The sequence below is a fragment of the Somniosus microcephalus genome, chromosome 11 (genome assembly GCF_052327205.1).
Source record: "Somniosus microcephalus isolate GS21.2 chromosome 11, FLI_Smic_1.0, whole genome shotgun sequence".
Taxonomy (NCBI): domain Eukaryota; kingdom Metazoa; phylum Chordata; class Chondrichthyes; order Squaliformes; family Somniosidae; genus Somniosus; species Somniosus microcephalus.
This window is the reverse complement of record NC_140997.1, coordinates 6,971,541-6,987,449: the sequence shown is the minus strand read 5'-3', so window position 1 is coordinate 6,987,449 and position 15,909 is coordinate 6,971,541. Positions and strand designations below refer to the sequence as shown.

General features: G+C 56.8%; 1 protein-coding gene across 4 annotated transcripts in view; it reads left to right on the top strand.

The window, feature by feature from the left end:
* The window catches only part of cog7 (component of oligomeric golgi complex 7), a 59,894-nt gene that overhangs the window by 5,722 nt on the left and 38,263 nt on the right, over nucleotides 1-15,909 (top strand). For all 4 annotated transcript variants that reach the window (XM_086000068.1, XM_086000072.1, XM_086000070.1 and 1 more), the window contains exons 4-7: nucleotides 5-121; nucleotides 2,240-2,408; nucleotides 7,983-8,065; nucleotides 10,741-10,863. In XM_086000068.1, the coding sequence (XP_085856194.1) occupies nucleotides 5-121; nucleotides 2,240-2,408; nucleotides 7,983-8,065; nucleotides 10,741-10,863 (492 nt within the window). The remainder of the gene's footprint in view (nucleotides 1-4; nucleotides 122-2,239; nucleotides 2,409-7,982; nucleotides 8,066-10,740; nucleotides 10,864-15,909) is intronic.

Here is a 15,909-nt window from a genome sequence, read left to right as displayed (position 1 = left end):
GCAGGTTTTGGTCGAGATCGATGAAGTGAAGTCGCGGATGCAGGCAGCGTCGGAGGCACTGCAGGAGGCCGACAAGTGGAGCACGCTCAGTGCCGACATTGAGGAAACGCTGAAGACGCAGGTAGGAGCGGAGAGTGTTCGAGTCCTGCGCTGGCGGGGATTGTGGGCACATTGCATGGTGTTGGCAGCTTGCTGTGCTGTGATCCCATGTGGCTTCAGGTTCCTCATGGTGTGAATTCCTGGTCTCTGCTCCAAGCACCGATGGAAAGACATCCCAAAACACTTCGCCGTCAATGGGTTGGGTGTCAGCCGTAGCTCAGTGGGTAGCAACCTCGCCTCTTGAGTCCGAAGGTCGTGAGTTCAAGTCCCACTCTGGAGTCTGAGGGAGTGCTGCACTGTCGGAGGTGCCATCTTTCAGATGAGACGTTAATTGGTACATGCACTGCCCTGTGTTGTACAGAGTAGGAAGGGGCCAGTTCCGAGCCTTGGTATGTGATCTCCGTTGTGTAGGAAATGTCAGAATTGGGGGTTGGGGAGCAAGTAAAATCAGCCAGGGCTGGTGGAACTGCGAGTTTGTGCGCGCACATGCGTCAGGTTAGGATGGGCTCGAACTCAGTTGCGAAGACCATCATGGTTGAGAAGCCCGCTGACCCGCACTCTGTAGGCCAACCCATGAAAAACATTGACTTGTTTGGGAGGCCAGAGGTCGCTGAGTTCCCACAAAACAATAACGGCCAAAGAAAAGCTGGGGGTACAACTGCTGTTAAAAACTGTGCCGCAGTAACCGGATCGGGAGCCCTGGTTTACCATGTGCCACTGCCTTAGCTGCTCTGTGGGGTGGGGGGGGGGTGGGGGTGGGGTGTGTCTGCTCTGTGGGGGGGGATGTCTGCCTTGGGCTTGGGGTGTCTGCTCTGTGGGGGAGGGTGTCTGCCTTGGGCTTGGGGTGTCTGCTCTGTGGGTGGGGGCAGAGTTACTGCCCTGGGCTTAGGGTGCCTGCTCTGTGGGTGGGGGCAGAGTTACTGCCCTGGGCTTGGGGTGCCTGCTCTGTGGGTGGGGGCAGAGTTACTGCCCTGGGCTTGGGGTGTCTGCTCTGTGGGTGGGGGCAGAGTTACTGCCCTGGGCTTGGGGTGTCTGCTCTGTGGGTGGGGGCAGAGTTACTGCCCTGGGCTTAGGGTGTCTGCTCTGTGGGTGGGGGCAGAGTTACTGCCCTGGGCTTGGGGTGTCTGCTCTGTGGGTGGGGGCAGAGTTACTGCCCTGGGCTTGGGGTGCCTGCTCTGTGGGTGGGGGCAGAGTTACTGCCCTGGGCTTAGGGTGCCTGCTCTGTGGGTGGGGGCAGAGTTACTGCCCTGGGCTTGGGGTGCCTGCTCTGTGGGTGGGGGCAGAGTTACTGCCCTGGGCTTGGGGTGCCTGCTCTGTGGGTGGGGGCAGAGTTACTGCCCTGGGCTTGGGGTGTCTGCTCTGTGGGTGGGGGCAGAGTTACTGCCCTGGGCTTGGGGTGCCTGCTCTGTGGGTGGGGGCAGAGTTACTGCCCTGGGCTTGGGGTGCCTGCTCTGTGGGTGGGGGCAGAGTTACTGCCCTGGGCTTGTGGTGCCTGCTCTGTGGGTGGGGGCAGAGTTACTGCCCTGGGCTTGGGGTGCCTGCTCTGTGGGTGGGGGCAGAGTTACTGCCCTGGGCTTGGGGTGTCTGCTCTGTGGGTGGGGGCAGAGTTACTGCCCTGGGCTTGGGGTGCCTGCTCTGTGGGTGGGGGCAGAGTTACTGCCCTGGGCTTGGGGTGCCTGCTCTGTGGGTGGGGGCAGAGTTACTGCCCTGGGCTTGGGGTGTCTGCTCTGTGGGTGGGGGCAGAGTTACTGCCCTGGGCTTGGGGTGCCTGCTCTGTGGGTGGGGGCAGAGTTACTGCCCTGGGCTTGGGGTGCCTGCTCTGTGGGTGGGGGCAGAGTTACTGCCCTGGGCTTGGGGTGCCTGCTCTGTGGGTGGGGGCAGAGTTACTGCCCTGGGCTTGGGGTGCCTGCTCTGTGGGTGGGGGCAGAGTTACTGCCCTGGGCTTGGGGTGCCTGCTCTGTGGGTGGGGGCAGAGTTACTGCCCTGGGCTTGGGGTGCCTGCTCTGTGGGTGGGGGCAGAGTTACTGCCCTGGGCTTGGGGTGCCTGCTCTGTGGGTGGGGGCAGAGTTACTGCCCTGGGCTTGGGGTGCCTGCTCTTTACACGTGCCGTCCAGTGATGGAATCAGTTTGCTCCTTGCAGGATGTCGAGACCATCTCGGCCAAGCTGACCAGTATGCAGAACAGCCTGGCGATGCTGGTGGACACACCGGATTATTCCGAGAAATGCGTTCACCTGGAGGCGCTGAAGAACCGGCTGGAGGCCATGGCGAGCACACAGATCGTCGCTGCATTCAACTCGCAATCTGTCGGTGAGCAATCACGGCCCCGGGGGGTGCTGATGGGAAGCCTGGTGCTTCCACTAACTACGCAATAACATTTAGTACCCGTCTCCTGCTCACCCTCCTTTCAAAACCAACAACGTGCATTTACATAGCACCTTTAACGCAGTAAAAGGCCCCAAGGCGCTTCATAGCAGCGTCACCAGGCAATAATTGGCCCGAGCCACATGAGACATTAGGACAGGTGACCAAAAGCTTGGTCAAAGAGGTCAGTTTTAAGGAGCTTCTTAAAGGAGGCGAGAGAGCCGGAGAGGTTTAGGGAGGGAATTTCAGAACTTGGGGCCCAGGCAGCTGAAGGCACGGCCGCCAATGGTGGAGCGATTAAAATGAGGGCTATGCAAGAGGCCAGAATTGTGGGAGCGCAGAGATCTCAGAGGGTTGTAGGGCTGGTGGATGTTAGAGACAGGGAGGGGCGAGGCCATGGAGGGCTTTGAACTCCAAGGATGAGAATTTTAAAATTGAGGCGTTGCCGGACTGGGAGCCAGTGTAGGTCAGCGAGCACGGAGGTGATGGGACTGGGAGCCAGTGTCGGTCAGCGAGCACGGAGGTGATGGGACTGGGAGCTAGTGTAGGTCAGCGAGCACGGAGGTGATGGGACTGGGAGCTAGTGTAGGTCAGCGAGCACGGAGGTGATGGGACTGGGAGCTAGTGTAGGTCAGCGAGCATGGAGGTGATGGGACTGGGAGCCAGTGTCGGTCAGCGAGCACGGAGGTGATGGGACTGGGAGCTAGTGTAGGTCAGCAAGCACGGAGGTGATGGGACTGGGAGCCAGTGTAGGTCAGCGAGCACGGAGGTGATGGGACTGGGAGCTAGTGTAGGTCAGCGAGCACGGAGGTGATGGGACTGGGAGCTAGTGTAGGTCAGCGAGCACGGAGGTGATGGGACTGGGAGCTAGTGTCGGTCAGCGAGCACGGAGGTGATGGGACTGGGAGCTAGTGTAGGTCAGCGAGCACGGAGGTGATGGGACTGGGAGCCAGTGTAGGTCAGCGAGCACGGAGGTGATGGGACTGGGAGCTAGTGTAGGTCAGCGAGCACGGAGGTGATGGGACTGGGAGCTAGTGTAGGTCAGCGAGCACGGAGGTGATGGGACTGGGAGCTAGTGTAGGTCAGCGAGCACGGAGGTGATGGGACTGGGAGCCAGTGTCGGTCAGCGAGCACGGAGGTGATGGGACTGGGAGCTAGTGTAGGTCAGCGAGCACAGAGGTGATGGGACTGGGAGCCAGTGTAGGTCAGCGAGCACGGAGGTGATGGGACTGGGAGCTAGTGTAGGTCAGCGAGCACGGAGGTGATGGGACTGGGAGCTAGTGTAGGTCAGCGAGCACGGAGGTGATGGGACTGGAAGCTAGTGTAGGTCAGCGAGCACGGAGGTGATGGGACTGGGAGCTAGTGTAGGTCAGCGAGCACGGAGGTGATGGGACTGGGAGCTAGTGTAGGTCAGCGAGCACGGAGGTGATGGGACTGGGAGCTAGTGTCGGTCAGCGAGCACGGAGGTGATGGGACTGGGAGCCAGTGTAGGTCAGCGAGCACGGAGGTGATGGGACTGGGAGCTAGTGTAGGTCAGCGAGCACGGAGGTGATGGGACTGGGAGCTAGTGTAGGTCAGCGAGCACGGAGGTGATGGGACTGGGAGCTAGTGTAGGTCAGCGAGCACGGAGGTGATGGGACTGGGAGCTAGTGTAGGTCAGCGAGCACGGAGGTGATGGGACTGGGAGCTAGTGTAGGTCAGCGAGCACGGAGGTGATGGGACTGGGAGCCAGTGTAGGTCAGCGAGCACGGAGGTGATGGGACTGGGAGCCAGTGTAGGTCAGCGAGCACGGAGGTGATGGGTGAACGGGACTAAGGCGGAACGGGACAAACTCTTTCAGAGAGAGGGATCACGGGTCTTCTGTTCTGTAACATTCTTTAAGAAGCTTGTTGTAAAGCCGAGAGTCAAACAGCAGGGGGTAGCAGTGAGCGATCTCTGATCATTCACTGAGAGCTGAGTGGAGGGAATGTGAAGGCACAAATTACGAACTTTTAAGACGACAGGGTTTTTCCTTTCATGTGGAGAGTTCGGTTAGGGCAGGAGCAGAAATCCATAAGTTTTTTTTTAAAAGGACGACCTACGGGTTTACTGGTCACCACTGGTCTTTTAGGGGCAATGAGGAGCGTTGGAAACAGGGGCACCTCTGTCAGGATCAGTCTCAGAGGGCCAGGTTTCATTTACCCCCTTCCCCCCCTTTCGATTGTCTCCTTCGCCCCTCTTCTGCAGATGCTGACTCTTCCCGGGGCTGGAGTGGGTCGGCCACCTTGCCGTGCCCCGCCCAAGCTCCCATTCTTCACACGCCGGCCCGTGTGGTCGGGCTATTCGACTCGGAGGGCGTCGCAGCCAAGCTCAGTCGAGTCTTCATCCAGCGGGAACACCATGAGTCAGTGGATATTCAATCGCAAATAGGAACTCTGATCGATTCTCCTCGTCCTACCAACCCCTCCCGCCAAACCTCCAGAGTAGCTCGGGCGTAGAAACTAATTCTACTACACACTCGCCCCTCCTCTAGCTGGGGTCAGTTGACTTCAGGATTAAACCAGGAACCTGTCTGGGTCCCATTGATACAACACGGTGGATTTCCCCTGTGTATCTTTTGAAAGTTTTTTTCTAACATAACATGTTATATTAGAGAATATAGAGAGATTAGAGAAGCTGGGGTTGTTCCCCTTACAGCAGAGAAGGTTAAGGGGAGATTTAATTGAGGTGTTAAAAATTATGAAGGGTTTTGAGGAGTGCAGACAGGGAGAAACTGTTTCCAGTGTCAGGATGGTCGGTAACCAGAGGGCACAGATTTAATATAATCGGCAAAAGAACCGGAGGGGAGATGAGAATCTTTTCACACAGCGAGTTGTTGTGATCTGGAACGCACTGCCTGAAAGGGCGGTGGGAGCAGATTCAATAGTAACTTTCAAAAGGGAATTCAATGAAGACTTGAAGGGGAAAAATTTGCAGGGATATGGAGAAACAACAACTTGTATTTATATAGCGCCTTTAACGTAGTAAAACGTCCCAAGGCGCTGCACAGGAGTATTATAAGACAAAAAACTTGACACCGAGCCGCATAAGGAGAAATTAGGGCAGGTGACCAAAAGCTTGGTCAAAGAAGTAAGTTTTAAGGAGCATCTTAAAGGAGGAAAGAGAGGCGGAGAGGTTTAGGGAGGGAATTCCAGAGCTTAGGGCCCAGGCAGCTGAAGGCACGGCCACCAATGGTGGAGCGATTATAATCAGGGATGCTCAAGAGGCCAGAATTAGAGGAGCGCAGATATCTCGGGGGGGTGTGGGGCTGGAGGAGATTACAGAGATAGGGAGGGGCGAGGCCACGGAGGGATTTGAAAACAAGGATGAGAATTTTGAAATTGAGGCGCTGCTTAACAGGGAGCCAATGTAGGTCAGCGAGCACAGGGGGTGATGGGCGAACGGGACTCGGTGCGAGTTAGGACACGGGCAGCTGAGTTTTGGATGACCTCAAGTTTACGTAGGGTGGAATGTGGGAGGCCAGCCAGGAGTGCGTTGGAATAGTCAAGTCTAGAGGTAACAAAGGCATGGATGAGGGTTTCAGCAGTGGATGAGCTGAGGCAAGGGCGGAGACGGGCGATGTTACGGAGGTGGAAGTAGGCGGTCTTAGTGATGCTGCGGATATGTGGTCGGAAGCTCATTTCAGGGTCAAATATGACACCAAGGTTGCGAACAGTGTGGTTCAGCCTCAGACAGATGTGAGGGAGAGGGATGGAGTCAGTGGCTCGGGAACGGAGTTTGTGGCGGGAACCGAAAACAATGGCTTCGGTCGTCCCAATATTTAATTAGAGAAAATTTCTGTTCATCCAGAACTGGATGTCTGACAAGCAGTCTGACAATTTAGAGACCGTGGAGGGGTCGAGAGAAGTGGTGGTGAGGTAGAGCTGGGTGTCGTCAGCGTACATGTGGAAACTGACGCTGTGTTTACAGATGATGTCTCCAAGGGGCAGCATATAGATGAGAAATAGGAGGGGGCCAAGGATAGATCCTCTGGGGACACCAGAGGCAACGATGTGGGAGCGGGAAGAGAAGCCGTTGCAGGTGATTCTCTGGCTACGATTAGATAGATAAGAATGGAACCAGGCGAGTGCAGTCCCACCCAGCTGGACGACGGTGGAGAGGCATTGGAGAAGGATGGAGTGGTCAACCGTGTCAAAGGCTGCAGACAGGACGAGGAGGGATAGTTTACCTTTTTCACAGTCACAAAGGATGTCATTTGTGACTTTGATGAGAGCCGTTTCGGTACTGTGGCAAGGGCGGAAACCTGATTAGAGGGATTCAAACATGGAGTTCCAGGAAAGATGGGCATGGATTTGGGAGGCGATAACACGTACAAGGACTTTGGAGAGGAAAGGGAGGTTGGAGATGGAGTGGTAGTCTGCAAGGACAGAGGGGTCAAGGGTTGGTTTTTGAGGAGAGGGGTGATGACGGCAGATTTGAGGGAGAGGGGGACAGTACCTGAGGAAAGCGAACATTGGAGCCAGAAAAGGAAGTTGGGTGGTCAGCAGTTTGGTGGGAATAGGATCGAGGGAGCAGGAAGTGGGTCGCGTGGAGAGGTCAAGAGGGGAGATCGGAGAGAAACTGGGGAAAGATGCGAGTTCAGGGCTAGGGCAGGGGGCAACCTTAGAGGAAGCTTGGCCCAGTGGGCAAGGGGAAGGGAGGGAAGCGGCAGAGGAGTGGGATTAATTGGATAGCTTTACCAAACAGCCGGCACAGGCATGATGGGCCAAATGGCCTCCTATACTGTATGATTCTATATGATTTCAAAATGTAGGTATCTACACGGCCATTTAGGATCTCAATCCTGTAATATTCTGCTGATCTGAGGCTTGCAGCAGGATGAGTTCTTATCCAAGAAGGTGCTGGTCTTAATCTGCACTACACCGTCTAAAAATGATAACCAGAGACCTGGATGGGCAGTCAGGGACTGGAGAGGAGATTGGGGAGGGCTGAGCATCCCCCCGACCTCCTCCCACTCCCACCCCAAAAAGATTGTGACTCGGAGAGGATAGAAACATAGAAGATAGGAGCAGGAGTAGGCCATTCGGCCCCTCGAGCCTGCTCCGCCATTCAATGAGATCATGGCTGATCATCCAAATTCAGTACCCTGTCCCTGCTTTCTCCCCATATCCCTTGATCCCCTTAGCCTTAAGAAATATATCCAACTCCTTCTTGAATATATTTAATGAATTGGTCTCAACTGCCCTGTGTGGCAGAGAATTCCACAGGTTCACCACTCTCTGGGTGAAGAAATTCCTCCTCATCTCTGTCCAAAATGGCTTAGCCCTTATCCTTAGACTGTGTTCCCTGGTTCTGGACTCCCCGACCATCGGGAACATCCTTCCTGCATCTAGTCTGTCCAGTCCTGTTAGAATTTTATAAGTTTCAATGAGATCCCCTCTCATTCTTCTAAACTCCTGCGAGTATAAACCCAACCGACCCAAGAACTAGGGAGGGTCCGGCCACAATATTTACCTGTTTGTGTTTGTGCTTCTGTTTCAGATCAGTCCCGGCTGTTTGTGAAAGTGTTTGTGGCGGTGGATCGGATGCCCCAGCTCCTGACCTACTACTACAAGTGCCACAAGGTCGGCTACAGCGCTCGCCTTCCCGTACTCAAAAAAATAAATAAATAAACCAGGGGGCCGGACAGACACTGGGCAGTGTGGGGGAGGGGAGGCAGGTTGTAGGGGGGGGCCGGGGTGGGGGGAAGCGGGGTTAATCGCCTGAAGTCTAAGGGGTAGACTATCCACGCGGGTTCTGGGAAATTCCTGTCACGGGACTGGGCAATGAGCCGTGGGTAACTCCCTGATGTAATAAACCTCACTACTTACTTGGTTTGAGTCTAAAGCAAGGCTTTAATCAACTTGTTTCAGAACATGGAGGTCTAGTTGTACTTCACTAGTTCCTGTCTTACAAAATATCCCTGGCAAGCTGGGCCCACGCCCGAGTATTTATACTCCTTAGATGGCGCCACCAGCTGGCCGTCCAGCGTTATTTCATGAGTCTTTCTTCATGGATCATAAGATTTGTAACACTCCCTGTCTGCGAGGGACGGGGGAAAGTCTTGTGTGTTCATGTTTCATTCCAGACATTGCGTGTGGTCAGCCAGCCATTAACGGTGCTTTCCTCCTTCAGTCCCCCTCCCACCCTGACAAACCCCCACCCCCCCAGACTGGGATTCCACTTATTACTAATAACCCCACATTGGGTAGCAGTGTTGGGTGGGCGGAGGGTTCACAGGCCCCGCTCCTGATCTCTATTCAGTGACTCTTCCCGTGTGGATTTCCAGGAAGAGCAGGTTCGGGATCGTCTCCCATTCGCTGTCCAGGCCAACACACAAAGCATGGCGACTAAACCAGCGTATTGGAGGCAGCCGGTGTGAGCCCCATGTCCCAGGGCCTTCAGGAGAGGGGAGCTGAGAATTGTGCAGGGAGGGGGAGGACTCTTTATTCCTGCACTCTCTCTACGCTCCGCCTCTATTCGGAGTCGAGCAGCTGCGCATCCCCATGGGTTGTAGAACATTAAATGCAGGAACCTAGTAGCCTGCCAGCCATTCATTGCAGAGTGGGGCAAGGGGGAGTCACTGGAAGTAAAGGCGTGAATCAAGCTGCAAGTGTGTCCCAGGTGGGGTCGGGGGTGGGTCTGTGCCCCGGGTGGGGTCGGGGGTGGGTCTGTGTCGGGGGTGGGTCCGTGCCCCGGGTGGGGTCGGGGGTGGGTCTGTGCCGTGGGTGGGGTCGGGGGTGGGTCTGTGCCCCGGGTGGGGTCGGGGGTGGGTCTGTGCCCCGGGTGGGGTCGGAGGTGGGTCTGTGCCCCGGGTGGGGTCGGGGGTGGGTCTTTGCCCCGGGTGGGGTCGGGGGTGGGTCTGTGCCCCGGGTGGGGTCGGGGGTGGGTCTGTGCCCCGGGTGGGGTCGGGGGTGGGTCTGTGCCCCGGGTGGGGTCGGGGGTGGGTCTGTGCCCCGGGTGGGGTCGGGGGTGGGTCTGTGCCCCGGGTGGGGTCGGGGGTGGGTCTGTGCCCCGGGTGGGGTCGGGGGTGGGTCTGTGTCGGGGGTGGGTCCGTGCCCCGGGTGGGGTCGGGGGTGGGTCTGTGCCCCGGGTCGGGGTGGGTCTGTGCCCCGGGTGGGGTCGGGGGTGGGTCTGTGCCGTGGGTGGGGTCGGGGGTGGGTCTGTGCCGTGGGTGGGGTCGGGGGTGGGTCTGTGCCCCGGGTGGGGTCGGGGGTGGGTCTGTGCCGTTGGTGGGGTCGGGGGTGGGTCTGTGCCGTGGGTGGGGTCGGGGGTGGGTCTGTGCCCCGGGTGGGGTCGGGGGTGGGTCCGTGCCCCGGGTGGGGTCGGGGGTGGGTCCGTGCCCCGGGTGGGGTCGGGGGTGGGTCTGTGCCCCGGGTGGGGTCGGGGGTGGGTCTGTGCCCCGGGTGGGGTCGGGGGTGGGTCTGTGCCCAGGGTGGGGTCGGGGGTGGGTCTGTGCCTCGGGTGGGGCCGGGGGTGGGTCTGTGCCCCGGGTGGGGTCGGGGGTGGGTCTGTGCCGTGGGTGGGGTCGGGGGTGGGTCTGTGCCATGGGTGGGGTCGGGGGTGGGTCTGTGCCCCGGGTGGGGTCGGGGGTGGGTCTGTGCCGTGGGTGGGTCTGTGCCCCGGGTGGGGTCGGGGGTGGGTCTGTGCCCCGGGTGGGGTCGGGGGTGGGTCTGTGCCCCGGGTGGGGTCGGGGGGTGGGTCTGTGCCCCGGGTGGGGTCGGGGGTGGGTCTGTGCCCCGGGTGGGGTCGGGGGTGGGTCTGTGCCGTGGGTGGGTCTGTGCCCCGGGTGGGGTCGGGGGTGGGTCTGTGCCCCGGGTGGGGTCGGGGGTGGGTCTGTGCCGTGGGTGGGTCTGTGCCCCGGGTGGGGTCGGGGGTGGGTCTGTGCCCCGGGTGGGGTCGGGGGTGGGTCTGTGCCGTGGGTGGGTCTGTGCCCCGGGTGGGGTCGGGGGTGGGTCTGTGCCCCGGGTGGGGTCGGGGGTGGGTCTGTGCCCCGGGTGGGGTCGGGGGTGGGTCTGTGCCCCGGGTGAGGTCGGGGGGTGGGTCTGTGCCTCGGGTGGGGCCGGGGGTGGGTCTGTGCCGTGGGTGGGGTCGGGGGTGGGTCTGTGCCTCGGGTGGGGCCGGGGGTGGGTCTGTGCCGTGGGTGGGGTCGGGGGTGGGTCTGTGCCGTGGGTGGGGTCGGGGTTGAGTCTGTGCTGTGTGCTGCGGTGAACTCCCATTGAATTATTCGTTTGACCGAATTGTGCCTGTCCTTCTGCAGGGCCAGCTGGTCTCCGTGTGGCAGGAGCTGTGTCAGAGCGACCTCAGCCTGGATCACCAGCTAACCGAGTTCTACGATACCCTCCTGGCAACATGGCACTCCCAGCTACTGTGGACCAGTCAGGTAACAACCCGAAACCGCGTAAAAAGGCCGGTACTCGCAGAAAGAAAGAGAGACTTGCACGTCTGCTGCGCCATTCATGACCTCGGGACGTCCCAAAGTGCTTCGCAGCCAAGTGTGGTCACTGTTGTAATGTAAGAAACGTGGCAGGCCGCCATTTGCGCACAGCAAGCTCCCACAAACAGCGATGTGATAAATGACCAGATCATCTGTTTCAGTGATTAGTTGAGGGATAAATATCAAATCCACCAGCCCAGTCCAGTCCAGTCCATAGACTCCCTGTTTTGGCCAGGGGTAGAGCACAAATCTCTCAGGAAATTATGGTGTGGCGTAAATCACTTGCACCATAATTTCCTGGACCTTCACACCAGAACAAGAAAGAAAGACTCTCATTTCTATAGCGCCTTACACGACCACCGGACGTCCCAAAGCGATTTACAGCCAATGAAGTACATATTGAAGTGTAGCCACTGTTGTAATGTGGGAAACGCGGCTGCCAATTTGTGCACAGCAAGCTCCCACAAACCGCAATGAGACAATGACCAGATCATCTGTTTTTGTTATGTTGGTTGAGGGATAAATATTGACCCCAGGACACTGTGGATAACTCCCCTGCTCTTCTTCGATATAGTGCCGTGGGATCTTTTACGTCCACCTGAGAGAGCAGACGGGGCCTCGGTTTAACGTCTCACCTCCGACAGTGCGGCGCTCCCTCAGCCCTGCACTGGACTGTCAGCCTAGCTTTTTGTGCTCAAATCCCTGGAGTGGGACTTGAACCCATAACCTTCTGACTCAGAGGCGAGGGTGCTGCCCACTGAGCCACGGCTGACACACCGTATAACTGTAGACACACCCAATCTATGGCGCAGCTTTTCAGAGCAGAGCGGCCCTGCTCTTCAAGGTTGCGCCATGGGATCTTTTACATCCACCCGAAAGGGCAGACGGGGGCCTTTGTTTAACGTCTCATCTGAAGGACGGGCTGAGGCACCTTGCGTCCAGTGTTTCCCCCTAAGGTGTGCGGGCGGGCATCAATCGGGAGCTCCTGCGCAGGCCGCTCACAAGCTGCCGCTGCTGGCAGATACCGCGCAACAGGGGCCGTGCAGCAAATTTAAAGGGACCGCGCACAAAAAATAATTAGAGAGAGCATTGCTCACATCTATCAATGTGGAGAGTGGGTAATCGGCACTCACACCATGTGGCTAATGAAGCCAGGGGTCAGAGTGTGTTCCTGTCACTAGAGGGAGTGTGTTCTTTTAAAATAAATTGTTCTGGGATACGGGAGACACTAGCAAGGCAGGATTTATTGCCCAGGGCATTAAGAGTCAGCCACGTAGTGTGGGACTGGAGTCACCTGTAGGCCCAGATCGAGAGAGGGGTGGGGGAGATCCTTTCCCTGAACCAGTTGGATTTTTACAACAAGCTTCCATGGTCACAAATTGCCAGATTGATTGAGTTCAGTTGCACGGCTTGACACGGTGGGATTTGAACTTGTGATCCCTGGATTGCTAGTCCAGTACCGTAACCATTAGGGCACTGTTCCCGCTATATGCGAACCAAACCTCCCCATTAGCTAGCTGAAACTAGCTCATTAATTGTTTCAGCTTACACAGGGCTGGACCTGCTTTAACAGTCGTGTGGCACCCCCGCTACCAGAGTGGGTACCGTGCTGATGGAGGCAGTGCTTACACCATAGTGCCCTGCGAGTGAAGCACTCTAACCCATAGTGATTTATAGATCGGGATCAGTCTTGCTGAGAAAGACAATTGGATGTATACTTGAAAAGGAAACATTTGCAGGACTGTGGTGAAAGAGTGGGGGAGTGAGATTAATCGGAGAGCTTTTTCAAAGAGCCGGCACAGGCACGAGGGGCCGAATGGCCGCCTATTGTGCTGACCCATTCTAGAAGAATGGGTAAACTCCACCTCCCATACCATGAAACTTGAGAGAAGCACAGTGGGATATAAATGCATGTATTGTGATGGTTGACATATATCCTGCTGCTGAGGCTAGCTCGACTCCTGGGATCACCGCTGCAGGGGCCAATCCAGTTGTACTGGCCAGTAATATATTGCGAATGATCAGGGGAGGGGCTATGCGATGGTGTGTCATGTATAGTCACATTGCTTTGATACATTAGAACATCAATGCAAGGTGTTAAATGGTGCAGGTTCGTAACCAGGATCTCCCGCACATCCACCTGAGTGTGCATTTGGTGTGTCTCGTGCTCTCTCTCTCTAGCTCGCACGCGTGCTCTCTTGGTGCATGGAGTTTAGGTACTTCCTCGCTCAAGAGTTAAATGTAATCAGAGAGTGGCTCTCCTGGTGACTCAGTGAGCATGTGTAGTGGGTAGCTGAGCCTTGCGCCCCAGGAGCCTCCCGGGACTGATGTCTGGTGTGTGCTGAGTTAGTGGATCTCAGGGGCTCGGGCATGAACAATGGCACTGGGATAACTAGGCTGGCTGGTGCCTGTGGGGCTTTATCCCAGCAGGAGTGAAACCTGGTGCGGGATTGACTGTATCCCAGCAGGAGTGTACCACGGTGAGGGATTGACTGTATCCCAGCAGGAATGTACCCGGTGAGGGATTGACTGTATCCCAGCAGGAGTGAACCTTGGTGAGGGATTGACTGTATCCCAACAGGAGTGAACCCTGGTGAGGGATTGACTGTATCCCAGCAGGAGTGTACCCGGTGAGGGATTGATTGTATCCCAGCAGGAATGTACCCGGTGAGGAACTGACTGTATCCCAGCAGGAGTGAACCCCGGTGAGGGATTGACTGTATCCCAGCAGGAGTGTACCCCGGTGAGGGATTGACTGTATCCCAGCAGGAATGTACCCGGTGAGGGACTGACTGTATCCCAGCAGGAGTGTACCCCGGTGAGGGATTGACTGTATCCCAGCAGGAATGTACCCGGTGAGGGACTGGCTGTATCCCAGCAGGAATGTACCTGGTGAGGGACTGACTGTATCCCAGCAGGAATGTACCAGGTGAGGGATTGACTGTATCCCAGCAGGAATGTACCCCGGTGAGGGATTGACTGTATCCCAGCAGGAATGTACCCCGGTGAGGGATTGACTGTATCCCAGCAGGAATGTACCCGGTGAGGGACTGACTGTATCCCAGCAGGAGTGTACCCCGGTGAGGGACTGACTGTATCCCAGCAGGAATGTACCCGGTGAGGGACTGACTGTATCCCAGCAGGAATGTACCAGGTGAGGGACTGACTGTATCCCAGCAGGAATGTACCAGGTGAGGGACTGACTGTATCCCAGCAGGAGTGTACCCTGGTGAGGGATTGACTGTATCCCAGCAGGAATGTACCCGGTGAGGGATTGACTGTATCCCAGCAGGAGTGTACCCCGGTGAGGGACTGACTGTATCCCAGCAGGAGTGTACCCCGGTGAGGGATTGACTGTATCCCAGCAGGAGTGTACCCCGGTGAGGGATTGACTGTATCCCAGCAGGAGTGAACCCCGGTGAGGGATTGACTGTATCCCAGCAGGAATGTACCCCGGTGAGGGATTGACTGTATCCCAGCAGGAATGTACCCCGGTGAGGGATTGACTGTATCCCAGCAGGAGTGAACCCTATCCCCAGGGACGCCGCGGCACCTGTGGAGTAAGTGTTGTTTTCGTGGCGAGGTGGAGCTGGCCGGAGCGCGGTGTGTGTGAAGGACGGGGCCAGTTTAGAACAGTCATGTGCCTTGTGTTGACGTGGGCTCCACAGCTCCGAAATGCTAAGTGGGACTGTGCAAGGGCAGAGTGGGTCTCAGCCGGCTGCAGGTATCGCAATGTGCCTGGTTTTTATGTTCCCATAACAGTAAAAAGAACAACTCCGTGTTAATATAGCTTCTGAACGGATCCAGATAACAAGTCCCATTAACCACTGGACTGCGTTAGTGGAATTTGTTTAATGGCAATCTGTGAGCTGGTTGTTTGCTGGTGTTGTACTGTGTCCTGAAATTAGTTGGTGTTTCACTGTCCCGCTCCCTTATTTCTCTCTCTCCTACTTGCAAACCCCCTGAGCTGGCGGTCAGCTGCAGAGCCCAACAGCTGCAGGCTTCACCTTTGCCAGCTGTGCCGATTGTGCCGTGTCCAGTTGCTGGCTTCCCAACCTCCTGGCCTGACAAACGAGCAACAACAAACCTGGAGGGTCCCCAGCTCGACCCCTGACCTGTGCTGAATTGGCTGACCTCTGTTCTGGTCGAGGTTGGGTTTCTGCAAAACGACCTCAACCCTGGGCTGGAGGGTGAAGATCAATTGGCCAGAGTTCCCACTTTTGACTGCAGTGGAGTGACCGCTGATGCCAGATGTGAGCTGCGTTCTCACCACCTGAATTCAACTCTTCCTTATTTGGTCTCGTGTTCTCTCAAATAATAATGTAAGAAAACATTGAACGACACAAGGTCGTCATCCCATCGCTCCCAGTCCTCCAAACATGATCATCATCCCATCGCTCCCAGTCCTCCAAACATGATCATCATCCCATCGCTCCCAGTCCTCCAAACATGATCATCATCCCATCGCTCCCAGTCCTCCAAACATGATCGTCATCCCATCGCTCCCAGTCCCTCCAAACATGATCATCCCATCGCTCCCAGTCCCTCCAAACATGATCATCATCCCATTGCTCCCAGTCCCTCCAAACATGATCATCCCATCGCTCCCAGTCCCTCCAAACATGATCATCATCCCATCGCTCCCAGTCCCTCCAAACATGATCATCATCCCATCGCTCCCAGTCCCTCCAAACATGATCATCATCCCATCGCTCCCAGTCCCTCCAAACATGATCATCCCATCGCTCCCAGTCCCTCCAAACATGATCATCATCCCATCGCTCCCAGTCCCTCCAAACATGATCATCATCCCATCGCTCCCAGTCCCTCCAAACATGATCATCATCCCATCGCTCCCAGTCCTCCAAACATGATCATCATCCCATCGCTCCCAGTCCCTCCAAACATGGTCATCATCCCATCGCTCCCAGTCCCTCCAAACATGATCATCCCATCGTTCCCAGTCCCTCCAAACATGATCATCATCCCATC